Source organism: Myotis yumanensis, unplaced genomic scaffold (genome assembly GCF_028538775.1).
Source record: "Myotis yumanensis isolate MYYU_CA2020_CCGP unplaced genomic scaffold, mMyoYum1.0.hap1 SCAF_2, whole genome shotgun sequence".
Lineage (NCBI taxonomy): Eukaryota > Metazoa > Chordata > Mammalia > Chiroptera > Vespertilionidae > Myotis > Myotis yumanensis.
In genome coordinates, this window is record NW_027223753.1 from 21,155,167 (window position 1) to 21,182,442 (window position 27,276).

A 27,276-nucleotide genomic window follows, 5' to 3' on the forward strand; every position below is an offset into this window, starting at 1 on the left:
AATTCACTAGATCCCTAGCCCCTCCCCTCAAAGAAATGGGGAAACAGGCCCAGGAGAGAAGGGACCCGCTAAGCTTCACATAGTGCCTTCACAAGTCCGCCCTGACCTGGAAACACATGAGGCTTGGCTCCCAATTGAGGCTTAACTCGCAATTGCACAATCCACAGTGGTGTGGAGCCTGGGCGAAGCTCCCACTTCGAATCCAGGGGGATCACAGTTCTGGGGCTGCTTCCTGTCACTGATGCCGTCCTCATAGTTGAGATGTCTGGGGAGGTCCAGGAAGAGTCTGGCTTTAGCTTTGGATGGGCCTGGGTCTGGTTCCCAGCTCTGCTGAATACTGGCTGTGGGTCCCCTGGGAAGTCATGTTCCTCCTCAGACACTGAGATAATGATACCAACTTCATGGGCTTGTCTTAAAAACGACCAGGCTGCTGCACTGCACCACTTACAGTGTGCACAGCCTGTGTCCACATGCAGGGCTCTGCCTGACTCCTGGCCAGGCTGCTTCCCCGTCAGTCAGAGGTAGAATGCATCTGCTTCTACACAGCAGACCTGGGGGCCTTTCTGGCCTAGGTGGTCCCACACTCCACATAAGGCACAAGCAGGAAATAGACACCTTAGGGTCAGAGCCAATCCAGAGGTTCAGGAAACTCACATGGTTCCAGGCACTGGCTCTGGAGTGAGGCAGCTGGAGTGAGGCAGGGCCTCCCTAAGGCATTCCATTTTGCAGCTTACTGATACATCATGTGAGATTGGGTTACTACCCCCATTTTCCATGTGAGGAAACTGAGACCCAGAGACATTACATCATCTCTTTAAAGTCACACTGTGATGGAGCCTGTATTCAAGCCCAGGTCTGTGGGATTCCAGAGACCAGGTTCTTGCCACTGTGTCATGAGCTCCGCTCTGCAACCAAGGCTACCGCCACCCTCTTCCCAGGCAGACTGGCACTCTTCCCTGGCTAGTAAGTGTGATGTGAGTAGTGGCTTCAGAACTTGGTTCTAACCCATGCTCCATCACGTACCCATGTGGGACAAGGAACTGTAGGCGATGCCCTCTATTTTAACCTCACTTTTCCACTCCTGTAAAATGGGCATAATTCTAGCTACCCAGTAGAGTGCTTTCTGTATTCTAATGTATGTAGACTGCCTGAGACACAAGAGGTAGGCCTTTTTGTTTGTCAAAATGAAAGAAATTGACCACTGGTATCCTGTAACTTTAATTTAGTACAAATTCACCATAACTCACAAAATGGGCAACATTTAAAATAAAAATACTGCTGGGGGTGGCCCAGATTCTGGTAGATGACGGGGTTGGGTGAGACTGAGGATTCCTCCTGCCCATGGGAGGCCCCAGTGGGCAGCAGTTGTGAGGTGAGAGCCCCCCGAGTTCAGCTAGTCTGGCTCCTTTGGGATGGGTGTGGTCAGAGACTCCAAGTTCAGAATCTAGGCCCAGGCCCAGAAAGAAAAGTCAAGGCTGGGGACACATTTCAGCCTGGTCCTGCGGGCCCATCTGCTGGGCTCCTGCCCCTGGGCAGGGACTCAGCATGGAGCAGGAAACCTGCTGCTTCAAAGCCAAGGTCTGGACGCACACTCGTGGCAAAAACCATGGATGGGCTTATTCAGCACCATTCTAACGTCCTTCTAATGGGCCTTTTTGTATGGCTGAGGCTAGAAAGAAGACTACATTCCCCAGACTCCCTTGCAGCCAAGGTTTTGGATCTGATTTCTAATTCCCCAAACAGAATCCCTCATGGAGACTTGGATTTGGGAACTGAATTGAGTGGGAGAAGGCAGGCCTCAGGACATCCATTTGCTGGGAAGCGTAGCAGAGGGAGCACAATTCTGCAGTCAGCGGCTTCCGGAGGCAGTGGTTTCCTGCACACGGGAGCAGCGTTCCTGGTCAGGAGAGACACGAGGAATCTGGCAGCTGGGAGCTGTTCCTGGAAATTCAGCAAAGTGTCTGCTCCTTCAGCCCCTCCAATGGTTTTGTAAAGCCATCAGGGACCTGGTAATAAATCCTGTCTAGTTAAACGAGCAACAGCAGCTCTTGTTTTCTACATCAGGATCTTAACAGCAAGCCCGATGAGAGGTCCCAGCCAGCAGCCCGTTCCAGTACTCAGGTCCTGATGAAACAGCTGCTCCCTGCAGCCTGCTCCACGCCCTCGCCGGTCACAGAGGTCAGGCTGGACCCTTATCCAAGCCTCAGCATCAGGGATGCTTGTCCTGCAGCTGTCTTTAGGCGACTGGGCTCTGCATCTGCCTCGGGGTGTGCCATCACCCTGCCTTTAGACCTGCTGGCAGGAAGGTGGTGGCACCGTGACTGCAACGTGGGCTCAGCTATCGGCTGCCGTCCACAGGCCACAGCACTGTCTTTACCTGCAGAGAAGTTGGAACAGCAAGAACCATAACGCTCTTGGTCCGGAGGAGGAAGGAGAGTGGTTTTGAGGCCACGCTGGGTCCAGCTACTGCCTGTGTCCACTGTGGGCTGGGGTCACGGGTAAAATAGCCCATCACTAGCTTGGTCAGGGACAGTCTTAGGCCTGGGAGCCCAAGAGGGTTCTGAGTATCTTCCGAGCTGCCAACTGCTGGCAACCACTCTGACGTGTCCTGAGATTAGGGCATGCGGGCAGGAGGGAGGTATAGGGAGACAGCCCCTTGCCCCTGAGAGGATGGGGATGAGGGTTGGGCAGGGGCTGCCCTGAGGAGAAGCCAGGTCGCACTCCTGGACCGAAGATGAATCCCCATCAAGGTCAGAGCTCAGGAACATCAATGCTGGAAGAGGGTTTAGGAATCATGGAGCACAACCTCCATTTTACAGACAAGGAGAGGGAGGCCGAAGGGTAGACCAGCCACCTGAGATCTCAGGCTGGCCGGCGCGGGAGTCCAGGCCTCCTGTCTCCTGGACAGACTCCTGCTGATGGCCAGGGCCCTGGCGCCTTCGTGTCCTTCGCGGCATCAGATGCGGACGGTGTTGATCCGCAGAGGCTGCACATTCTTGCCATTGGCGTGGCTCTGCCCGGGGCTGAAGTAGGAGCAGAGCTTGCCCGGGAACTTCTCGCGGAAGGTGTAGAGCCAGGACATGTCGTCCGCGTTGTAGAAGATGAGCAGGCCTTGGTCGTAGTCCAGGAAGACGCCCACCTTGTCCAGCTTGTCTCGGACGTTGAGCCGCGTCCAGGGCTCCGTGCAGGCGCTGTACTGGTTGCCGTCGTGCATGACGATGCAGTAGAAGCCGCGGCTGGGCTGGATCTGGATGCTGCCCTTGCGGCTCGCGGCCTCGTGCGCCAGCCCGATCACCCACTGGGTCTTCTCGGCCACCACCACCTCCCAGTAGTGGACGCCGCCGCTGAAGGCCTCGGAGCCCAGCACCGACACCTCCACGTCAAAGCGCTTGGGCGAGTCTTGCAGCGGCTGTGGATGCAGGTTGCCATAGGCCACGATGGTGCAGTCGTCGGACAGAATCAGGCGCTGGTGGGCGGTGCCCGGGTCCAGGGTCAGCGCGGCTGGCACTGCAGGGGATGGAGGAGGGAAACATGAGTGGAGAGCAGACTATGGACCCATTCTGTGGTACCTCCCTGAGGGTCAGATTCTGATTGGTCCCCAGGAGGCTGTGTGATGCTGAATACAAGCCTCCCTGGACCTCAGCTTCCTTTTCTGTAAAATGGGAGGGTAAAGGCTGAGGTCCTCCCAGATGTCAACTTGGCTCAGGGGAGCACGAGCTATGCTGCTTGTTCAGGGCAGATGCCTGGGGCCATATAGTGGGCACTCCACAAAGGTTTGTTGCATAAACCAGGATGAGGTCCAGAATTAGAGAATTTCAGAGCTGGAAGGGAGCTTAAAAGATCATCCAAGGGCTGGATAGTCCCGTAGGGGGTGATTTGGAGATTTGTGGGAGGTGTTTGGATTGTCTCAAAGATGGGATTCAGGGATGTTAAATGCCCTGAATGGAATGCACAGGGCAGCCCCAGGCCACCCCACCAATAATTTTCAAATGTTCCACCAGGCAATACTTTTTATACAGTTTTAATATATATTGAGTACTTTGGAATACAACTACCATGCAAACTGAGGAAAGACTAAGTTTGTTTTGTTTAAAACTTCACTGAGGCCCAGCCAATGTGGCTCAGTGGTTGAGCATCAACCTATGAACCAGATCATGGTTTGATTCCCAGGCAGAGCACATGCCCAGGTTGTGGGCTCGATCCCCAGTGTAGGGGGTGCAGGAGGCAGCTGATCAATGATTCTCTCTCATCATTGATGTTTCTAGCTCTCCCTCTCCCTTCCTCTCTGAAATCAATAAAAATATATACTTAAAAAAAATCTTCACTGAGAATTGTTCACATTTTGGAAACTATATCTTTAAGAACAAGGCCACTGACTGATATAACCTACCTGTTCCAGCTGCATTTGAGGCAGAATGGTGTTTTACCTGACTACTTCATTATGTTTTCTAGTGTGGTTGTGAGTGAACATTTACATAGTGACATACACAACATTTTATTACAGATAATTTCCTTCTGCTTTTCCTTTATATTATATACTAGTGGCCCTGTGCACAAAATTCGTGCGGGTCTCTAATCAGGGACCCCTTGAGGGATGTCCGACTGCCGGTTTAGGCCCTAGTGGGATCGGGAGCTAAACCGGCAGTCGGACATCCCTCTTGCAATTTGGGACTGCTGGCTCCTAAATGCTCACCTGCCTGCAGGCCTGATCACCCCTAACTGCCTCTGCCTGCCTGCCTGCCTGCCTGATCACCCCTAACTTCCCTCCCCTGCCGGCCTGATTGCCCCTGACTGCCTCTGCCTTGGCACCCACCACCATGGCTTTGTCCGGAAGGAAGTCGGACATCCAGAAGATGGTCAGTCGACCCAGTCTAATTAGCATATTACCCTTTTATTAGTATAGATTATAGTCAGTGTGTATATACGCATGTATATGTATATATATTTTATATATTATATATACTTAAAATTATTAAAAGGTCATTCTATCTTTGAGACATTACAAATTATTTGTTATGAGAAGTAGATAATGGGTCTGATAAAGCTGAAAACCACTGATTCTAGGCCCACCCTCCCATTTGACAGATGGGAAACTGAAACCCAGAAAAGAGACATGACTAGTCTCAGGTGATTCAGCAAAGCCAGGACTAATCTAGGCCATGTGCAATCCAGCCCCAGCCCTCTCTCCCAGTCTACCTCTCAGCAGCTGCTCTGCATCCCACTCAGGTCCAAGGCCTTCACTCAGACTGTGTCCTCCCCCACCTCCTCTCTGCTTGTAATCACCCCCCACAAAGCTCAATTCCATGGCTGATCCCCTGGGAAACCTTCCTGGTTACCCAGCAGGTGTGCTCACTCTTTCCTCTGAGATTCTCTAACTTTGGGCCCTCTCCCAGTATATTTTGTAACCACATCTTCCAGGGCAAGGACTGTGTGAGATCCAGCTAGCCTCTCCCTGTGTGCCCAGCACGTGGGGAAGATTTCTGGAAAGGCTCACGCTATGAAGCTGAGCCAGCTTGTGTTATCTTTGGGCAGGCAGCGCAGGCTGGCTCACCTGGCTCTGGGCTGGCCACTGGCTGAGCAGCGCTGGCCCTCAGAGTCTCATGAACGCCTGTCTGTTTACTCTCGCCTCCCTGCGGGAGCTGATGCCCAGCGGGAAGAAGGGGAACCTGGAAGTGACCCTCCTGAGCGTGGACGACCATTGCCAGGCCTGAGCAAGGCAGAGGGGAGGGGAGGTGGGGAGAAGGAGTCCTGTCACCACTTCCTTGGAGTGAAGGAAGGACTTCATCCGGCTTTCTGGAACTTTCCTTCTCAGTGAAGCAGGGACATGGTTACGCTTGGCTGGAGCACTGCCCCTACGTCAAGCACCTCTGTTGGCTCTGTCCGTGCACAGAAATAACACGCCTCAGTGATGGCGACTGTCTCCAACGGAGAGCAGCAGACAGCCCTGAACTCTGCCCTCTGACCTACCAAGCTCCTTCCAGCAGCTCTGTCAGGAGTGAATGTAGTTTTACATTTTACACTTTTCTTTCCTGTTCTTAGAATTCAGAGGGCTGCATGGGAACAATTAGCCCTGTGACTAGAGAGGCCAATGGAAATACAACTCTCTATCCAGGGACATTGAAGGGGGGGGGGGGCATGAGAAGGAAGACACTGAATCAGAGTATGAATGTGTTACCCTGTCATCTGACTGGTCACGGTGCTGCCGGTCAGAACCACCAGGTTCCTGCCACTGGAACGGAGGGATTCCCACAGAGGGGTCAGGAGTAAGAGGTGGAGGGGGTGGAGGAAGTGTGTGTGGTGTGGGGAGGGGGAGCTAGGGAAAGAAGAATGTCATCAGGCACGGATGGGCCACTCCTCCTGGCGGTGGAGGCAGGTCCTATGCAGGTGTCAATTGCTGGGTCAGAGCGGGCACAACGCCAAGGTGTGGGCAGCAGCAGTTCCGAGTGCTCGCAGGAAGCTGGGCCTTATAGCTGAGGTGCCCGGATGATTTGAGGGGACCAGCAGCAGGCAGGAATCGTGGCTCAGGGCAGAAGGACCAGGAGGGAGACTAGACAGGCAGGAGGGCTCAGCCCCTGACTCTTAAGCCTAGGTAGCACCGCAGGCCAATTCCGGTGCCACTGAGAATGGGGAGGCTGCTCTAGGAGGCAGCCCAGTGCGCTGTCAGTGGTTCTGAGATTGGGCCCACAGAAGGGAAGGGAAGGAGGTCCTGGGCACAGAAGCCCGGGACTGGACGAGGGCAGGGCACACCACTCATTGGCAGGGGAGGCAGAACTAGGGGGCGGAGCCTGATAACAGGGGCCAGGGCCCAACATCTCAGGGGCAGGGCTAGAGCGGGCCCTGGTGTTCTTATTAGGCAGAAGGCGTGGCCTGAGTCTAAGGAGGCTTTTACACCCCAAAGGGTGGGCTGACCACCTCTAGGGCCTCCCACCTCATCATTAACAGAGGGTCCTGTCTTCTGGACCTCCCCCTCGCCCCCCTGAGGCCAGGGCTAGCAGGAGTTAACAGCCTTCAGCTCAGAGAGAGACCAGCACCTTCTCTCCCTTTAAGAAGACAGGCAATCCCTCCGCCCATCCTTTATCCTCAGGAGAGGTGACCAGCCAGGGAAACAAGCCCATTCCCCAGGGGTTTACTATCTTAGAGGTCAGAGCGCCTTCCTAGGTCCCAAAACACTGTTTCAGAAAAACAACAAGCAGGAAGCCTGTCTGGTCTCCAGGTAGATTCCCAGTCCACTTAAGCCTCTCTGAGACCTTGAGGCTAAAATGCATTTGGGAAGGAGCATGCACTGTGGAGGCCTCAGGAAATGTCTCTGGGCCATTGTCACCCACTCGCTACCCGCGGTCCAAGCAGCAGAGAAACCCCGCAGTCCAGCGCCACTGCTTGGTAATGAGTGGCGCCGTGCCTCTCTGTTCTCAACGACGTGGCTTTGGGCCTGCACGGCCCAACAGGACAGGAGATACCATAAGCTCTTGCCTCTGGCTAGGCCTCCCACCCACTCAGACGCTCAGCTGCACAGCGCTGGCATCTGTAAAGCATTTCACACCTGCTAGCCGATGGGAATACCATAGCAGCCCCAGGAACACAAATGACTGTACCCATTTTTCAGAAGAGGGAAGTGAGGCCCTCTAACTTCAGTGGCTTGCTCAAGCTGCTACTTGGGGTAGAAGTAGCATTGGAACATGAGTTAAGGTCTTTTCAAACATGTTCTTTCCTTTCTGTGGCCCCAGAAAGCCTGTTCAGTAAGTCTGAGGAACCATCTGATGTTCATGATAATAATGACAAGCAGGTATCAAGTACTAAGTGCTGGCTAGTTATCACAAAGAAATGATTTTATTTAATTCTCACACCTACCAAGGGAGGATAAGTTACACTTTCCCGGTCGACAGATGAAGAAACAGGCTCAGAGAGGGCAGTGATTTGCCCTGGTCACACAGCTAGGTAGGCAGGGAACATGCTGGAACCCAAAATGACTGGATTCAGATAAGCAGGGGCGGAGAGAACAGGCCAGGAGAGGGAGGTGGTAGGAAAAGAAGGGAGCAGTGTCTGGTGTCCTTGGGACAATGGCCACCTGGCCTGGCTGGGGAAGGAGTGGATGCCTGGGAGCTGGGACAATCAGGCTGGGCAGTTGTAGGAGGGTTTCCAATGTCAGCTGAGGGGTGGGATGGGGGAGGGGGGGTGTTAGTAGAGAGTGGAAGTTCCAGAGCAGGGGTGAGGGGATGCGGAGGAGTGACAGGTGCTACATAAAGTTCTCAGATGAGCCAACAGGGAGCTTGAGCTGCCAGGGGGGTGTACAGGAAGCTGCTGGAATCCATGGGCTAGGTCCCTGGGGGTGCCTGCCCCTCCCATCTGGACATAAAGGGCCTTGGTGCTGGCAGAGGAGCCAGAGTGACTTCACAGGCCCTACAGACAAAGGAAGGGCACTGTTCTCTGAACGCCCCAGGGGCCTCTGTCCTTGGCAGGATGTTGGGGCACATGTTCCTCTGCTCCCTCAGCCCCTCTCCCTGCGGGCAGTGGTTCTCGCTGGGGCGCTCTGCCTCGCAGGGGACCTTGGACAGTCGGAGACATTTCTGGTTACCACAACTGGGGGTGGGGGTGTGGGGGGCGGCATCTAATTGTGTAGACATTAGGGGTGCTGCTAAACATCCTACCATGCACAGGACAGCCCCCCTACAACAAGGAATTATCCAGTCCCAGGGTCAACAGTGCTGGGGTTGAGAAACCCTGACCCAGGTCATGCAGGGAGTTCCCACAGCCACGTGCTCTCTGGCGAGGGAGTGCAGACGGGAGCACTAGCATCCTTACTTTATGGGGAAGAAACAGGCTCAAAGGAGGAAGGAGCTTGTCCAAGAATGTGTGGCAAGTTCCTTCAGTCAACAAATGTCTGAGTACCTACTTTATGCCAGATACCACTCTAACTGCAGAACTGAGACTGGGACTGGGACTCATTTTTTAAATTCATTCATCAATAGACGTTTACTGTGCTGGCTGCTGGGGATCTGTAGAGGTGAATTAGACCCAGCTCTGGACCCGTTGGAGCTCACAGTCTAGTGAGAGACAGACACACATTCATGGACAAAACAGTGAGGCCAGGAAACCCACGGCTACCTGGAGAAATGCAGGAGGGCTTCCCAGAGGAGGTATTATAAACTAAGATGTGAAGGAGGCGGGAGTTAGCCATCAAAGACGGAGGCTTCCATAGAGGGTTGCAGGCTAGGGAGCAGCATGGGTGAAAGTATGGAGGAGGGAGAATATAGTCCACAGGGCCTTGTCAGGCTGAGATGCCCGGGTTGCCTCTGTGAGCTGTGACAGGGACGCAGCAGGTGGCGGCTGAGGCCATCTGCCTGAGGGGCTTCCCTGGGTCAGTGGCTGGGGAGGGAACAAGACCCTCGGACGTGCTTCTGGCCTCCTTGGCTGGGTCCCCCTCCTGTCCCCGCCTGCCCCAACGCTCCAAATGTTGGCATGGTCCTCTCTCTCTTCCATCTACCCTCACTTCCTAGGTGATCTCATCCGGGCTCATTCAATACTGCCCACATGCCGAGGATGCTGCCCTGACCTTTCTCCTGGACTGCAGACTCATCATCCCAACTGCCTTCTCCACGTCAGTACTGAGACATCTGATTGGCTTTGCAGACCTCGTGCTCACAAGTCCATCCTTCCAATCACCTCTGCCAAAGTCATTGCAGGCTTCCTTGTCTTCCTTCTCTCACACGTGAGATCCAATCCATTAGCAAATCCTATTGGCAATCCCTTCAAAGTATATCCTAAATCCGATCACCCCTCACCACCTCCACTGTCACCTTCCTGCCCCAAATTCTCACATTGGCCTACGGGCCCTCAGGGTCAGGCCATGGCTCTATCCCTGACCTCCTCACCTCAACTTCCCTTCTCACTCATTCCCTTCCAGCCATACCAACTCCATTACTGCTCTTTGAACATGCTCCGGCCTCAGGGCCTTTGCTCCTGCTATTCCTGAGCCAGGAACATTCTTTCCTTGGATGAGGCCATGGCTCACTCTCCTTCCCTCAGGTCTTTACTCCCACGCCTGCTTCTCAGTGTGGTCCCCTAACTGGACCCCCTATCTAAAATCTCTGTTCTACCTCAGCATCCCTGAGCCTTCTTCCTTGTCCTTTATCATTATTTAATAAACTATGCATTTTTCCTATTTACCTTTGTTTCTTCCTCTCTCATACCTAGGATGTGAGATCCATGAGGCAGGGATTTTTGCCTGTTGTGCTCACTGCTATATCTCTAGCACCTAGAATAGTGCCTGGTGTGAGGTAGGTGCTTTATACTATATACTGTACTTACAGAGTGAATGAGTGACCTGCCAGGGCCTCAGTCTCTTCATCTGGAGAATGGGTATACTAGTAAAACCTACCTCCTGGGATTGTATGAGGATTCTTTGAGCTGAGTGATTGTGTAGGTGCCCAGCATAGGCTCTGGAACATAGTAGGTGTTCAGCAAGGCGCTCTTTTCATCCCTTGGCCTTGCCCCCTTCCTGTGTTTAGAAAAGGGGGTTGGGCTGGGATGTGCTCAAGAGGCCTCAGTTAATGATAATCCTTGCCTCTTCCTGGACTCTCTTGTCGAGAGGCAGGCGGGGCCTTACCTGGGTGGATATCCTGGAACAGGGACTTCCAGATGGTGTACTGCAGGGGGCCTGTGTACTTGGAGGTTGGAAAGTCTTCATACGTCAGATTAGTCTCATGGATTTTCCCTTTGAGCCTGGAAGGAGAGCAGGAGAGCAGGTTGCATTGGGGGCTGGATTCCTGTCCCAACACTGGCCACCTTCAGGGTAGCTGACACAGGGTGAGGTCATGTGTGCGAATTAGCCGGACCCACATTCAAGTGCCTGCTTGTACCGCTTCCTACCTCTCTAGCTGTCAGCCTCAGTTTCCTCCTCTTTAAAAAGGGTACTTACCATACGGCATCTGCCTTCTTGGTCGGAAGGATTACATGGCATAACATATATAAAATGCTCTGCACAGTGCTTGGCTCATGGTCAGCACCAAATACATGATGTTAACTATCAGTATTGATCATCAACAGACCAATAATTAAGTGTTATTATTATTAAAGGTGGCGAGGGACCAGAGAGACCAGGGGTTGAATCCTGGCTTTCCCACATACTAATGAGGAGCCTTAGCCACCTGCTCCAGCGTCTCTGTGCCTCAGTTTCTACGTGTGTGAAATGGGGATGATAGTGGTAACTACTTTCAAGGAGGCTATTTATTATATATAATATTCATGTTATTATAAATCATATAAATCTGTAATGTAACAAACATTATAACCCAAGTAATATACTATATTGTATATATATAAATACATAAAGCCTTTAGCACAGACTCTGGCATACAACAGATGTCCTATACATTTGATAAAGATTTGAATGAATGAATTCTCTACTAACCACCCCCTCTGTCTCCATTCCTGCCACCTCGCATGGGCTAAGTAGGGTGTACCCATCTCAGGAAGGTCCCTGACAGGCGGCACTTGCCTCTCGGACAGTGAGGCCACTCCGGCCAGGAAGGTGTGTCGGTCGGTTTCGGCCAGCCGCTCCTGCAGGATCTGGGCCCCCTCCTGCACCTTGCGCAGCTGCTGGCTGTAGCGCTGGACTTTCTGCTCAATGTCGGTCAGTGTGCGCGCGGTGTCGGCCTCCAGCTCCTCCAGCATGGCCTTCTGCCGCTCCCGCAGCAGCCGGTGCAGCCGCTCGAAGGCCTCGCCAATAGTGGTCCGCAGGCTTTTGGTGGAAGACTGGGGGGACAGTCATCAGGGGTTAGGTGAGGGAGAGCAGGTGGGGTGACCCCTGGATGAGAGGAGGAAACCGAGAGCCTTGGCATGCAGAGAGGAAGGGAGAGAAAGGGTATACTTTGGGCGAGAAGGGCACATGCAGAAGCACGTGGTATGCAATGACGGGCATGGCCAGGCGCAGCACATGGCTCTGTGCGCCCGGTTAGGAAACTAATGAGACAGTCCAGGGAAGACAATGAGGATCAGCAAAGGGACATGGCTTGAAAGACATTTAGGGTGTCGAAGACGTCTCTGACTGCCTGGCTGGATGTAGGCGAGAAAGGTGTGAGGGTGATACCCAGATTTTGGGCTTAGGGTCAGAGGGATGAGAAGCTGGGAGACGGGTGGGAAGAAAGCTGGGGCGGGGGAGGGGTGAGGAAAAGATGTCGAGTTCAATCTGTGAAGTCTTTATTTTTGAGAAAAATCACTCATGGGCTCAAGCAAAATGACAAAGAGGTGACACATCAGAAGCTTTATAAACTGCAATGTGCTGGGCAAAGCTTGGTGGTCACTCACCCTGTCCTGCCACCCCTGAGGCCAAGGAATAAGAGCTGGAGGTTAAGGCCATTATCAGAGGAGGCAAGCATGGGCTTCGGTGGTTCTCTCTGCCCCCACAGGCATGCCAGACCCAGGAGGGGGCTGAGTGGTGTAGGGCACAGGCTTCTGTGCCCACAGTGTGGGTGAGGATCCTAGCTCTGGGCCTTGAGTATGGCAACCTCAGTTGCCTGATATCCATGCACTTTGGCTTTCTTATCTGTGAAAAGGGTAAACTACATTGCAGGGCGATGGTGAAGATTGAATGAGGGGGATGTTCACCAAATGCATGACATTGTTCGAGGTGCAGAGAAAGAGCCTGGTCATTAAAAAGGCATCAGTTCTGACAGACACATCCTAGAAGTTCTCCATTGAGAGCCGGCTTCTGAGCTGCAGCCTGAAGAATGAGCGGATGTCAATTGCGGGTGAGGAGAACGGGAAGAGGGAACAGTGTGAGTCAGGATGACACACTCAGGGCACAGAAGTGTGGCCAGGCTGCAGCAGTGTGTGGGGCCTGCCTCTGCGATTTTACTTTGTGGGATTCTGGCTGGGAGTTCACAGAGTCAGGGACCCTGCTGTGTACAGTGCCCAGGGCTCTGTGGGAGGCTCCACAAAGGCTCAATTAGGGCCAGTTCCCTCCCTGTCTCAGCTGCAGAAAGAGCTGCTGGCAGTGGGCCAGCCTCCCTGCGCATGCCCACCCAGAGCGCCAGGCAGACAAAGGGGTGGAGGGGAGGCTGGGGAGGAACAGCTGAGTGCCTGTGGCCTCCCTGAGCCCCCCGCCCAGGGAGGGCAGAGGCTTCTGCAGAGGCAGGTCACGATAGAGAAATGGGGCCTGCCCTTCCTGCACCATCTGCCACGGCCCCCAAAGGTCCCCAAATTCCAGGGTCACCCCTTCCAGTTCCTCCTCAACCGTGCTGCTGCAGCATTTGGCCCACTGGCCACTCTCTACTGATGGAAAGTTCTGGTTTGCCTCCCACCTCTGTGGCTGCTCCCTCTCTGCCGCCCATGTTCCTTAGGGCGTGTGCAGGCCAGCTCCCCCCCATTCTCACCCTCCATGCCCTCCATCCTCTCTGGCTCTCGCTGCTTTGAGGACGGCTCCCACATCCTTATCAGTGGCCTTGCATGACTCCTGTTCATTTTCCCACCTGCCTCCTCCACACACACCCCAGGATCCCGCAGGCCCTCCAACTCATTCGGTCCAAAGTCAGCTCTGTATCTTGGCCAACAAACTCGCTGCCGGCGTGATCCTTCTCATGTGTAAACTGGGTCACAGCCCATCCTGCGTTTAAGAACCTGTCTAGGCTCCTTGAGGACTAGTGAAATGCTAAATTCCTTAGCCTGGCATTCAGAGTCCTCAGTTCATCCCAGCTTACCTTCTAGGGCCTTTGCACCGCAATTCGACCTGCCTGGAATGGATACCCCAACAGATAGCTTATTCAACTGGCAAACTCCTACTTAACCTACAAGACCCAGCTATCTCCTCTGCGACACCTCCCTTAACTTTCCAGGCAGTGAGTTAAATGCTCCCAGAGCATTTTGTAAATACTTTTTAACACACTGTCCCACATTTTATGTGGCTCCCAGCTATCAGATCAATCCCTCACCCCATAGGAATGATGACTTCCTCACCTCTTTCCTCCCCCTCCAACCCCCGTGTCCATCCCAGGGCCTGACACAGGCTGGTGCAGCCAGGACCTGCCTCAGAGATGAAGAAGGGAAGGGTCTTGCCCAAGATTTCTCTACAAAGGTGGGTGCAGACCCCATCTTATTTCTAGAGTGGGAGCCCAGTGTCCCAGGACAGAGGAGGATGGGTAGGGGAAGTGGGAGAGGCAAGGAGAAGGCAGCTCAGAAGTGGAACATCAGAGTGACAGCCACCCAGGAGACCCAAATATGTTTCCTGACCTACCTGGCTTGCTGGCCACAAAGCCGGGGATCTTGCTGAGGACACCCCAGCCTGAGGCTGGAATTTGCACTAGTCTCTGATGTAACTGGACAGCGAGCTCCTGATTGGCCACTTACTAGTTCTGGGGCCTCAGGTCAGTCTGCCAACCACTCTGTGTCTCAGTTTCCTTGCTGATAAAATGGAGATACCTCGAGAGGTATTTCCACCAGGCACACACTTATTTGTTTTACAATTATTAACTGTATGGGAGGCACTGTGCTAGGTCTGAGAGTCCTGCTGTCATGGAGGTGACATTCTGTGAGGCTCAGTGAGACAACGAATAGGAACAATTTCTAGCGGAGAAAGGTTTAGCCTAACGGGTGTGTCCCCGTTACTATAGTTCTTTCTGTGGCAGATCCAACCCTGCCTCACCCCCAATCCCTTTGGTGCAGTGGCTGGGAAAGCAGCCCCCACCCCAGCCCACCACATCCCTGGGAACACACTGGGGCTTGGAGCAGCTGGGGCCGTTTCAGGAAAACACTCTGCCAAGAATGCATCACCCGGTCAGGGCCGCCCAAGGAAAACACTGGGCCTGTGGAGAGAGGTCAGACAGACCCTCAGGCTGGGCCGCTGGAGGAGCAGGCGCCGCAGGAAAGCCGAGTCAGGCACCAGGTGAAATATGACCTCCACAGCATCCATAGGCATTTCTTGTATAAACACCCCAGTCCAGACAGGAAGCAGGGCTGGGGGAACTGGAGGGTAGGTGGCCCCCCAGGACCTCCCAGAGGTAGACAGATGGACAGGAAATCAGGGGAGGAAGAGGTCAGTGGAGAAAAACAATGGGGGGAGGGGGGAGAAAAGAAGAGAATGCTGGGGAGAAGGAACAGACCATATTCCCCCTCCCCGCCATCCAGGTAGAGGCTTCCGTTTGCTTCTCTTTTCCTGAGAAGCGTACAATCACCAGGCAGGTGGGGAAACTGAGGCTGTGAAAGCAAACAGGCCAGAGTTCTGTGACTTGTTTCTCATCTGTTGCTAGCAGAGGGTGCTGCCCAGAGGCCCTCTGGAATGTTCTCTCAAGAAATGTCTGAAACCCCACAGCAGGTTGCCAAGATGGGGCACAGATCTGGATCTCCAAGGGCCTCTCGGGGCCCCAGGGTGACCCCCATGGTGACCTCCTGAGGCCCAGAGCATTCCTAAGGCTCTGCTCCAGCTGCTGCTGGCAGTGAAGTCATACAGCGAGCAGTTAGTGGTGCCTCAGAATCCACAGCCCTCCTCTCAGGCCAAGAAAAAGGCTTTTCTTTTTAAATCACTGTGGCCAGAGACAGGAGGGTTTGGCCCTATTTTTCAGTCCATGATCGCAGGCCTAAGTGAGAGGGGAGATGATATCAGGGCTGGACCCCAAATCACCAGGAGCGCTTCTAGGGAGGATGCTCAGGGCTGGCTCCTCCGTCAATAGGCATGGTTAACACGTAGGGGGAAAAGACCCCTGCAGGGAGCCGCGGAGGGGGCGGTTCCTGGGGGTTATCTGGGCCAGCGGTTCTCAAACTTTCTAATGCCGCGACCCTTTAATACAGTTCCTCATGTTGTGGTGACCCCCAACCATAAAATTATTTTCGTTGCTACTTCATAACTGTAATTTTCCTACTGTTATGAATCGTAATGTGAATATCTGATATGCAGGATGTATTTTCATTGTTACAAATTGAACATAATTAAAGCATAGTGATGAATCACAAAAACAATACGTAATTATATATTCAATATGTGTTTTCCGATGGTCTTAGGCGACCCCTGTGAAAGGGTCGTTCGACCCCCAGGTTGAGAACCGCTGCTCTGGTCCCATCTCAACTTCCACCCAAACCAGGAAGGGAGAAAGGGATCCACCCTTAATCCAAGCACTAACCCAAATCCTAGATCTCAGTTACCCTGCATGAAGTCCCACCCCATTTACCTTTGCTGAAGCCTCGATCTCGGCTCCCCCTCCACAGCCCCGCCCCTCCACGTGGAGTCCGGCCCCTCGAAGCCCCGCCCCCAGAGCAGGGCCGAGTCTCCGCCCCTCACTTCCCCGCTGGCCCCGCCCCGCCCGGCCGGTCACCTCCTGGGCCAGGCCCGGCTCACCTTGGTCTCCGCCAGCTGTCGCTTGAGCAGCTGCAGCGCCTCCGTGTGCTCCCGCTCGCTGTCCTGAAGGGCCTGAAGCTGCTCCTTCAGCTCCCTCTGGAAATAAAAAGCCCCAATGTACAGAGCTGGCCAGCTTCTGTGATGTGAACGCTCCCACCAAAGCCGGTTTCAAGCTATCAATGTGAGGTCCCAGGACACAGGGCTGCGAAGGTTTGCACAGTCAGCTCTCAGGAGCCGGTGCAAGCTGACTCCAGCACACCGCTGCCTGGGGTCCTTTCCCATAGACGTGCTTCGTCGGTGGAGGAGAAATACACCCTCATCTAATTTCAGCTCCTTCAGTCGGGTCTGTATTGCTAACAGCTGATAGTCATTCCTAAAGGATTCCTGTGCGAGAGTCGTTGGAGCAGATGGACTAGTTCTCTCCGTGGAGATGCTTGGGCCCCACCCTGGAGACTTGAAGGAACCCTGCCCATCGGCTCTTCAGGCTCTCCCTAACCGCCTTGGGTCTGTCCAACTCGGGACAGGGTCTGGCAGACACACAGATGTCTAAGGAGGTGGGCCAAGAGCTACAAGCCTCCCCCTTGGTGTTCCCTGTGGGCCCACCAGTGTCCCAGCCACCCAGGCAGCTCTTTAGAGTTTCTGAGAAAACTGCCCTGGAGGTATGTTCTGCACATTGCTCAGGGCACCCGAGGGACTCGGACAACTTCCTTCCTGCTTTCGGGGCTGGAACAGGGACAGCCGGCCTGCCCCTTCCTCTTGGACCCCGGGAGCAATGGAACACTCATTCCTCCACCCCACGAACACGTGCTGAGGCCTTCTTGGGCCCCACAGGGAGTGCGACCAGGGGCCAGTTTCAATCCATGATGCCTCAGGAGGGGTGCGGATGAGTTGGGAGGAAGGTAGGAACACAGACATGGATGTTTCTCTCTCTCTCTCTCTCCTTCCCTTCCTTCCTCCCTTCCACTCTCTCTAAAAATAAATGGAAAAATAGCCTCAGGTGAGGATTTTTTAAAAAAAAGTTACCTGTCAATCTCCCCTACAAGATTGTGGGCTCTCAAGGGAGGGACTGTGTCTGACAGATGTTCACATTCTCAGTACCTAGGACAGGGCCAGGCAGAGTGACAGGTATGAATCTGCCCTGGGAAGAGGCTGGGCAGGTCAGACCTCTGAAAGGGTGGGAGGGGAGAGCTCTGGTGACCGCCCCTCTCCTCCCCCACCCCCCCTTCCCACTTCCCACCTGCCTCCTTCCAGGCCTGGTTAGGATGCTGGCTCTGCCACACACTAACTGTGTGCCCCAGTCCCTCATCTATGAAATGGGGAGAATAATACCTTCTAGGGTTGGGTAAAATGAGATAATAGTAAGAAGTGTTTAGCCTCATAGGAAATCACAAGGCAGGCATGTGTTTTTGTTGTTTCTTTAAAATATGAAGCAATATGTTTATCCAACTGTGTTTCATTAATTCACTTTCTAGTTAAAATATTATAGAGGGTTAAATAAGGGAAATGTACAGAATTTGTACTGCTGTGAGGACACAGACCTGGGGCAGACCTTGGCATACAGAGTGCTCAGGGGCCGGAGTGGTCACCATGTCCCATGTGAGGCTTCTGGGCCACTTCTCCATGTCCTCACCCCCTGCTGTGTTCAGGTTCCCTCCCTGCCTCCTCCGGAAGCCAGAGCGGGAAGGGGTCCCAGGGACCATTTGGTCCAACCCCCTGGACTTTAAGGTCCAAGAAAAGGGACTGAGTGGCCCACAGCCACACGATTGACATAGGAGAACCAACCAGATCCCCAGCAGAGGTCAGACAGGAAACATGAAGCTACTGATAAGCTAAGTGATAGGGCTCACTGGGAGGAAGGACAGTGGCAGTGCCAGGGCTCAGGACCAGAGGAGCTGGAGGTGGCGTGATTTGGGTTTGAATTTCATAGGCGTCATGTCACCTGATTCTCACAACAAGCTCACGAGGTTAGTGCCTTGTCACCTCCATCTCATAGAGGGGGAAATGGAGGCTCAGAGAGGTCAGGCAGCTGGCCTAAAGTCACACAGCTCAGGAGGGGCTCTGAGTAACTCCAAGTCCATGCTGGACACCCTCGGCTGCTGTCTCCCACTCAGTTCAACGTAGCCGTCATGTCTGGTCACCCGTGGTCAGGCTTTGGGCCAGCCACTCGGGGTATAGACACAGTCCTTGCTCTCGAGGAGCCTGCAGTTAGTTGGAGAGGCAGAAACTAACAAGGAAGAACAGAATAAACACGGAGGGACCACGTAGGAACCAATGCGGCTGGCTGCCACCGACTGTGTTTGTGACACCGTCCCTCTACCTCAGTTTCCCAATCTGTAAAGTGCAGCAAACAGCACAGGCTCCGTGATGTTCAGGATTAGATGACCTCATTCACGACCTGCCACGATGCCTAGGATGTGCTGTCACTCTTCGCTGTTGTCATTATCGTCATAATAATTACAATCACAGGTGCAATAGGGACTCAGACCTGGGGAGCTTCCAGGAGAGAGTTTATTTCTGATGGACAGATGGGCAGGGTTCCTTCAAACATTCCCACAGAGAGAACTAATCAGGCAGGGGCACAGCTGGCTGTGCAGGAAGTGGGGGGCAGCAGGGGATGTCTGGAGCCAAGTATGTGGCAGGGGGTGGAGTCACATGCTGGAAGGGCCATGGGGCTAGCTCAGTGAGGGTGCTGGTGGAGAAGGCTTGAAGGGGGAGCTGGACTCTGCAGGGGTCTGTGGGAGCTGGGGCAGGGCAGGAGGAGGGGACCGGAGGATGCACCCGCCGTGGGCAGAGCCACAGCTCGGCACCCCTTCCTCCTGCAGTAGTGAGGGGTCAGTCAGGGCTGGTACATGGTGTGCACAACTATGAAAATACGTCAGATGAGAGGCTCTGGGGCTTCCGTAGGTTTGGAGAGACTAGGATGGGACAGCAGCTGGGGACAGAGAGTCAGGGCTCACATGTCCTCGAGGCCAGACCCTCCTCCTGAGCGGCCACCCCTCTCCCAGCCCAGGGAACAAAGCTGCCTCAGGAAACCATCTCTCCTTGACTTCAGGGACCCTCTCAGCCCCCTCACTGATCAGTGCAGCCCAGTGGAGACAACGGGGCTCTGGCGCCCGAAAAGCCCGGGTTCCAACCCGCCTGCATTTTGCTTTCTCAGGGCCCACCTCTCAGGGCCGTATCTGTCAAATGGGGACAAGAGCCACTCACAGGGCTGTGATGAGGGTTAAACGAGTGGCTCCTATGAAAGGAGTGGGGCTGGCACATCGTGGGTGCTCAGGGCCTCTCCCCTTCTCTGTGCCCTGGTACTGCTCTCTCTTCCCTTCTCTGCCCCAAGGATGCCGGAAATCTTAATAAGGCAAACTGAACTTGCTTCTCCTTTTTCCTCTCCTCCCAACCCTTCTGATGCCCAGAACTCCTGAAGCTCCTGCTCCTCCCGACAGAACTGAACTCTTGCATTTCTTCTCTGTCTTTGAGCCCCGCCCCTCCCTGTCCATTCTGAGCTTTGCTGTCTCTGGCTACACCTCCCGTCTGCACCCCCAGCCTCCAGGCTCTCCCATCAGTCCACCCTGAGAAGATCAGACCAGGCCACACTCGCCTGCCCAAACCCATTCCTTGCTCCCCAGCATCTCCAGGATCAAGTCCAAGCCCCTTGGGCTGGGGGATGGTGTACTCACGGTCCTTTTGACCTGGTCAAGCTTCCCTTTCTCACTTCCCTCCAATATACCTTCCCCTCCAGCCACAGCAAACCACCTGGACATGTGCTCATTCCCATGCCTGTCCCTGGTCAGACTCAGGTAACCCGAGTCCGAGTTCCAGCTTCAGTGACACTCAGTGGTTGTACTAAAGCAGTTTCTGAGCCTCGGTTTCCTCATTTGAAAAAGGGAGTGATGGGGCTCAATTCATAGGTTTGCTGTGAAGACTGAGAGAGGGGGCCAGAGAACCACGGCAGGGCCAGGGCTCATGCATTCTCTCCTGGGCCCCACACAGTCCTTGGGCTGGAGTGTCAACTGAGGAAATGACGTAATGAATCTCTGAACCCAATGGGAACCCACCTCCAAGTCCCCCACCCCCACCTCCAGTGTCCAAGCAGACCTCAAGGTCCCGGAGGTGAAGGACGCTGTAAAAACTCCCCTGGATGAGAGTCCACAGAGCTGAGTTCTGGTCTAACCTTGGGCAAGTCCATTTCTCCATCTGGAAACGGGGGAGAGGGTGGAACTGGATGGCCTCTGAGCTCCCTCCCCAAGGCAGTTAGAATCTTGGTGGGGAGGCTGAGTTCTGAGCTGGACAGACCCCAGTCTGAATCCCTCTCTGCCTCCCACTTGCAGTGTGATCTTGGGCAAGTTACGGGGCCTCTCAGCCTCAGGGTCTCCATCGGTGCGGTGGTGCGGAGTCCCACTGGGGGAGCAGGGAAAGAATAAAGGGCCGTTGGGAGCATTCAATGCCCGTAACAGCACCTGGCACACAGCAAGTGCCTAAGAAACTTCTTCAGCCAGTGGTGGTGGTTGTGTTTTTAGAGTTGTTATTATTTCGGTTGTAGTCACTCTCCACCAGACCCTTTCTCTATGTAAAATAAACGTCAACTCCAAGTTTCTATACTGTAGCCTGTGCTTAGCCAAGGTGCCCTGGATGAGCAGGGCATTCCTGGCTGCCCAAAGACACCCGTGAGGAGGGAAGTGGAGAGGCCAACAGCTAGCCCCGGGTTTGACTCACTGCCAGCCTCGCCCCCACGGAGGCTGCTGTTTGCACATCAATCCTGCCCTCTCCTGGGACACAGACAACCTGGCTGCCTCCCTGTCCTTCGTATCTGTCATTTTTTTGGGATAGGAAGTAACTCTCTCCCTCTTTACACATGAAGTGGAAAGCCTCGTTCCTGCTTCGATTTCCCAGACTGGGAAGGGTGCAGAGAAGCAGTACCTCCCATTCAGGTGGAGGAAGCAGGATTGGAACCCAGCCCCCCCCAGCCCTGCTCTTTCCCTGTGCAGCTGCCTGGGCATCTCTGGATCACCACAGTTTTTCAAGGCTCCCATCCAAGGCTGATCCACCGCTGTCTCCCTTGGTATGAAGGAGGCCTTGGGAAAGGCTCCAATGGTCACATGAGGCCTGGAGGGGGTGTTTGAGACTGAATCAGATCCCTTCTTAGGTTAGGAAGCTGAGATGGCCAGAGGGCCGCATACCATGCCTGACCCAGATGCCATCCAGCCACCTGCCTTCGGTGCATCAGCTGGTACAGGTGGCCTGTGTCCTTAGCCTGACCCTGGGCAGAGTACTTGTAAAACAAAGATAGGCAGGACCGGGGTGGGGAGGTGGAAAGACAACTACCCGGCTGTCAGAAGCAGCTCGGAGGCTGTGAACGGCCTTGTCAGACTGGCTTCAAATCCTGCCCCTGCTGTTTACTTGCTGGCTGACTGAACAAGTCACTGCATTCCTGAGTCTCTGTTTCCTTATCTGTAAAAGGAACAAATTACAGAACCCACTGGACAGGGTGTTATGAAGATTAAATGAGGTAATACCAGAAAAGCGCTTAGTACAGCCCCAGGCGTTAGGCTAGAGCTCAGGAAATATTAGCGGAGAAGTCCCAAACCCTGCTGAGATGGGCTCCTCCCTCCCCTTTGCGCTGTGATCTAGTGCTCAGCTGTGAAAAAAAAAAGCGCGGGGCGGGGGGAGAGATGTACACACACACACTCACGTGCTTAACAGGTTTCTCTGTGGGGTGGGACTACTGGGAGACTTTAACTTTTACATTATATAGCTCTGTTTATTATGCTAATTCTATAATCAGAAAAAGAGTCAGAAGGTATTTCAAAACTGTTGTGTGCTACTCTGTGCCAGGCACAGTATCAGGCACTTTTGACACAGCACCTTTCACCCATGTCATAGATGAGCAGGCCACGTGACCTGACCAAGGACACACAGCTTCTCAGTGATGATGCCAGGATCTGAGCCCAGCAGTGGAACCTGGAGAGTCAAAGCAATTCCGCTCGGCAGGTCAGCGAAAGCTTCACAGGGCAGGTGATATTTGAGCTGAGCCTGGAGAGCTGAGTAGGACTTCTTCAGGCCTGGGTTCTCAACCAGGGCTGATTTTGACCCCAGGGGACATGGGATAAAGTATGGAGATATTTTTGGTTGTCACAACTTTGGGGGAAGGGCGCTAGTAGCATCTAGAGCAGGGGTTCTCAACCTGTGGGTCGCAACCCCTTTGGGGGTCAAACAACCCTTTCACAGGGGTCGCCTAAGACCATCGGAAAACACATATATAATGACATATTGTTTTTGTGATTAATTATGTTCAATTTGTAACAATGAAATTGGGGGTCACCACAACATGAGGAACTGTATTAAAGGGTCACGGCATTAGGAAGGTTGAGAACCACTGATCTAGAGAGAGGCCGGGGATGCTGCAACACATATAATGCACAGGATTGCCTTGAACAACAAAGACTTACCTGGCCCTAAATATCAATAGTGCAGAGTATGATGTAATATCCTGGCGCTGCTATTATTTATTAAGTGCTCACAATGTGCCAAGTGCAGTATTAAGTTCTTGCAAATGTCATCAAATTTAATCCAACCCCATTACTCCACGCTGTCAATGAGGAATGTGAGGCGCAGAGATGATACGTAACTTTCTTAAGGTCACACAACCCGAAAATGGTAAGCGCTGGGTTGGAGCTGCCTGAATACAAAGCCAGACCTCTTAACCTTTCTGCTCTGCTGCCTCCAGGGTGTCTAATAAATGTAAAAGCTTCAGACCAACTGCTAGGCGGGGTGTGGGGGTCTCCAGCTGAGCCTACGCCCAGCCTCCTCTGGCCTTGAGGCCTTGGGCAAGGCGCCTCCCCTCCTGCCATTCCCCATCTGTCAAGTGAAGGTTGCACCAGCCAATCTCCAAGGCCCTGCCAGCGCTAAGTCTGTTATCTTGAGGAGAGGGGCCCAATCCCAGGCTCCGGAAGCCTGCAGCCTGCAGCCGGGAAAGGAGGGGTGTGGGGGACAGCTCAGCCTCAGACCCAGGCCAGAAAGAGCTCATAAGGAGAGAGATGCAGGTAGGGGTTGGAGTGGCTTGAACCTTACCCAGGAGCTTGCCTCTCTAATGGGGAGGCATGTTTCTCTGCCACCTTCTTGCCAAGCCCAACTAGGCACCAAAGCCAGGCCTCCTGGGGCAAGAGAGGCAGGGCTGGGCATTTCCCCAGCTGGACGTACGAGTTCTCACAGGTAGAAGGAGATGGAATGGGAGTGCGTGCTGACCAAGCCCCACCACGTGCCAGGAGTCTCTAGCAGGTTCATCACAGGTCAGTCTCATTCAAGTCCTAGTAGGAAAGAATCATCCTGACCCCAGTTAACCGATGGGAGCAGCAAGGCTTACATGCAGCGACTTGGCTGAGTTACACAGATAGCACTGAAGGAAGGTTTGGGACGCAAGTGCTGTCGCAGGGCGGTAACAGGGGTCCTCAAACTACGGCCCGCGGGCCACAGGCAAATACAAATATTGTATTTGTTCCCGTTTTGTTTTTTTACTTCAAAATAAGATATGTGCAGTGTGCATAGGAATTTGTTCATAGTTTTTTTTAAAACTATAGTCCGGCCCTCCAACGGTCTGAGGGACAGTGAACTGGCCCCCTGTTTAAAAAGTTTGAGGACCCCTGCAACTAGAAGGTAAGTGAGTGGCAGTCCTGTTTGTCTTGTTACCCAAGAATGAAAAGTGTTCCAATAACATTTGGAGAAAATATATATTCAATTTCTCCTATATTCCCCAGGGCACAGAATGGACCACAAAAAACCCAAACACAGTAATTCTGATTTTTCTGGTTTACTGAAAAAGGAACCACGGTTCAGTGGGCAGAGGCCTCTCCGGCTAGAAAGTCAGACAGGAAGAGGAGGGAGGAGGGGCAGCGGATAATCTGGCCCGGGTCAGGCTGTGCTTTCTAGCCGGGATGGGTCTCTCCTTGTCTGGCAGTGTGTTTTTGGGTACGTCACATCCCCTGACTGGACCTCAGTCTCCACACTTATGTAATAAAGAGGTTGGACAGATGGTTTCAGACAAAATCCCTTCAAACTCCTACAACCTGCACCTAGTCCTGTCAGAGATTCTTTTCTCTTCCCAGACGAGGAGATGGGGCCACCAGTGTTTGGGACAAGGAACTCTGGAGGTCAAGGGCCAATACTAGCCTGTGCAAGCTCCCAGAGCCCCCGACCCTTGCTCTCCATCCTCAAAGAGCCAGACTGGAAGGAAGTCAGTCATGGTTTTGGGGTGTAAGGAACGGGGAATGGAGAATGGGGAACATAGGCCATTTCTTCTGGGACCAACACACATCTCCACGAGCATCTGCAAGTACAGGCTGACTTGTAGGGGCTCATGGACACGGGTTGGAGGAACCCCCTAAAATATGGGACAGAGTCGTTCTTTATCTCCTGCATAAGCCTCTTGAAGGCCAGAGAGCTCACTCCCCCAAGTTGGCCCACTGCATTTTCATAAAACGTTTGAGTTGAAACTCTTCTGCTTCCAAAGGCTCCAGAGTCTGGGCCAGTTCTGGTCAAGGCTGGTCATTCATTCATTCACCCTTTACTGATATGTACTGTCGGCCAGGCTTTGTGCCAGGCTTTGGGGCCACAGATATGATGAATAAGAGACTGTCCCTGCCCTTGGGGAACTGTGTGCTAGATGGTATGCCAAGGCCAGAGGTATGAGGCTGCTGGATTTAAATGGTTTAGCTTGAGAAAGAGATTCCAGGCTTCAATACGCTTGGAACCTTTTTATTAAATACAGTAAAATCAGTTTCTTTGCTATTGCCCAATCCTTTAATATGCAAATGTACACCGAGACTCCTCTAAGGGGTGTATAGAGAATATACTATATTTCCCAAATATAGATAATCTGGAACACTTTTTAAAACATCATAGTTATTAACAGAGAACATCAGGGGAAATGCAGCTCTAATGCTATTTTTTTCCTCTTTTGGGGGGGGCGGTGGAACTTGGGGAAGGCTTACAAAGAGAGAATGTTTGAGCAGGGCCTTGAGAACTGAGGAGTTGGCTAGTGAAGACGGGCAGGTTTAAGAGAGACCATTTACAGTCTTAGGCAGACTATGCTCAGGTTACCAAGCATGTGCTGTTTCATTTAGTCCGTAAAGGTCCTGATGTGGGTGACAGAGCCAAGGAGGTCATCAAAAGCCCCTGGAGGCTCCTACAGGTCCACACCCTGCCTTCTCAAATCTCCCCTACCTCAGGGCCTCACTCTCCGAGTCTTGAGCCTTCCCTCGAGTCCTGTCCTCACTCTCAACCAGAGTGAGGCTCTACTCTGGTTTAAACCCCAAATGGTTCATACAGTATTTCAACTGGATCCCAGCCTTAACCCCTTACACACTTCAGCCTAGCCCTTGGCACCCAAACCCATTCTCAGCAGTTTGCGGATCCTAACTTACACCCTCTCTCGGATTTAATCCTGCTCAGTCCGGGTACTGCCCCGTCGTCCTGATACACACACGATGGGCCCCACACCTGCTGCTCAGCTACTCCATGTAGCCTTGACCCATCCTTGGAGAGGGTTCCACCCCCTGTCTAGCCCTGACTGTACCCCCATTCCAATCTGTGTCTGTCCCCAACTCTGTCCTGAGCCATTCTATGTGGGCCCATCTCCAGCTCCAGCCCCATGACAACTGACAGTGGCCCTAACCTAACCCAGCTCTGACTCAGCCCATCCCCATTTGTCCCTCCCTGACTCCACTGGTGCCCTCTCCGCAACCCGGGACTTACCCAACTTCAATCTATCTCAGACCACGCCCCTCACCGCAGCCCCGCCCCAGCCCCGTCCCCACACTAATTCTGATAGGGCCATGACCCTGCCGGCGGCCCCGCCCCGTGGCAATTCTGACTTGGCCCCGCCCACGGTCCAGCCCTGGCCCTGCCTCCGGGCCCGCCCAGTCCCCCGCCGGAGGCCCGCCGGGCTGCTCACCTGCAACTCCTCGAAGGCATCGTCGATGCCGGTGACCTGGTGCTGCTCGTGCAGCGCGGGCTCGTCGCAGAAGAAGCACAGCAGCGTGCGGTCCGTGAGGCAGAAGAGCTTGACCTTGTCGTGCGCCTGGCAGGGGCGCGCGGCGCGGCGCGCATTGAGGATGGCGTCCAGCGGGAAGGCGCTGTAGCGCTCCACGATGTTGGCCAGCTTGAGGCTGGGCGCGAACGCGGGCTCGGCGAACGTCCGCCGGCACTCGGGGCAGTCGCGGGCGCCCTGCGCCTCCTGCCTCACCCAGTGCTCGGTGATGCAGCGGCGGCAGAAGTAGTGCTCGCAGCCCAGGCTCACCGGGTCCTGGTAGATGCTCAGGCAGATGGAGCAGAGCAGCTCGTCCTTGAGGCTGCACGCCATGGCGCCAGAGGCGGCGGAGACGGGGGCTGAGCTGCGGGGGGCTGCTGAGAGAGCGCGGCGTTGAGGGGGGCAGCACCGAAGGATGGGTGCGGGGAGCGGGCCGGGAGGGGAAGGAGTGGGCGCTACGGTCCAGGAGACAGGTAGTGCGAGGAAGGGGTGCGGAGCAGAGACGACCCGAGATGCAGTTTAGGAAGGTGGTCTCGAGGCAGTGGGTGACCTGGAGCGATGGGTGCTGGAGGGAGTGCGCCGTGGGCGTCGGAGGGAAGGGACTCCGGGCCAGAAGGTTCTAGGGGGAGGGGCAGTCCGAAGGAATGGGCGCTGGGAGAAGGGCACCCGGGAGGGGGACGGAGGCCTTGGGGGGCTGAAATCCCGGGATGGGTGCGATGGGGGAGGGGGAGAAGCTGGGGATAGGGAAATCTGGGGGAGGGAAAAGCCAAACGGAGCCGCACCACGGCTGTGCCTGGCGGAGGAAAGGAGGGGTGCGAGCACGTTCATCAGCCCGATCCCGGCCCCAAGACCCGACCCAGCGCGGACCCTTACCCCCGCCGGCTCCGCGGCCACTGCTCTGGTCCCAGCGCAGCCTCTCAACCCGGAACCAGCCGAG

The 27,276-nt window shown here is 54.1% G+C and overlaps 1 protein-coding gene across 2 annotated transcripts; it reads right to left on the bottom strand.

The window, feature by feature from the left end:
• Positions 1 to 1,199: 1,199 nt before the first annotated feature.
• Positions 1,200 to 27,276, bottom strand: TRIM62 (tripartite motif containing 62). Of its 2 annotated transcripts, none has more exons than XM_070404674.1 (6): positions 27,213 to 27,276; positions 26,265 to 26,713; positions 16,322 to 16,417; positions 11,495 to 11,751; positions 10,604 to 10,719; positions 1,200 to 3,507 (listed from the first exon to the last, which is right to left on the bottom strand). In XM_070404674.1, the coding sequence occupies exons 2-6, from the start codon at positions 26,670 to 26,672 to the stop codon at positions 2,957 to 2,959; spliced, it is 1,428 nt and encodes a 475-aa protein (XP_070260775.1). In that variant the 5' UTR covers positions 26,673 to 26,713; positions 27,213 to 27,276; the 3' UTR covers positions 1,200 to 2,956. The 2 variants fall into 2 exon arrangements, with proteins under 2 accessions (XP_070260775.1, XP_070260776.1); XM_070404675.1 differs by having other exon boundaries at positions 26,265 to 26,716; positions 27,213 to 27,248.

What these genes read in the sequence shown, in the direction of transcription:
- TRIM62 (XM_070404674.1), bottom strand. Translation starts at nt 26,672, where the DNA reads ATGGCGTGCAGCCTCAAGGACGAGCTGCTCTGCTCCATCTGCCTGAGC. An exon ending in GACAGCTGGCGGAGACCAAG is followed by an intron (nt 11,752 to 16,321) that starts GTGAGCCGGGCC and finishes CTGTCCCCCCAG; the next exon opens with TCTTCCACCAAAAGCCTGCG. An exon ending in GTGGCCTCACTGTCCGAGAG is followed by an intron (nt 10,720 to 11,494) that starts GCAAGTGCCGCC and finishes CTCTCCTTCCAG; the next exon opens with GCTCAAAGGGAAAATCCATG.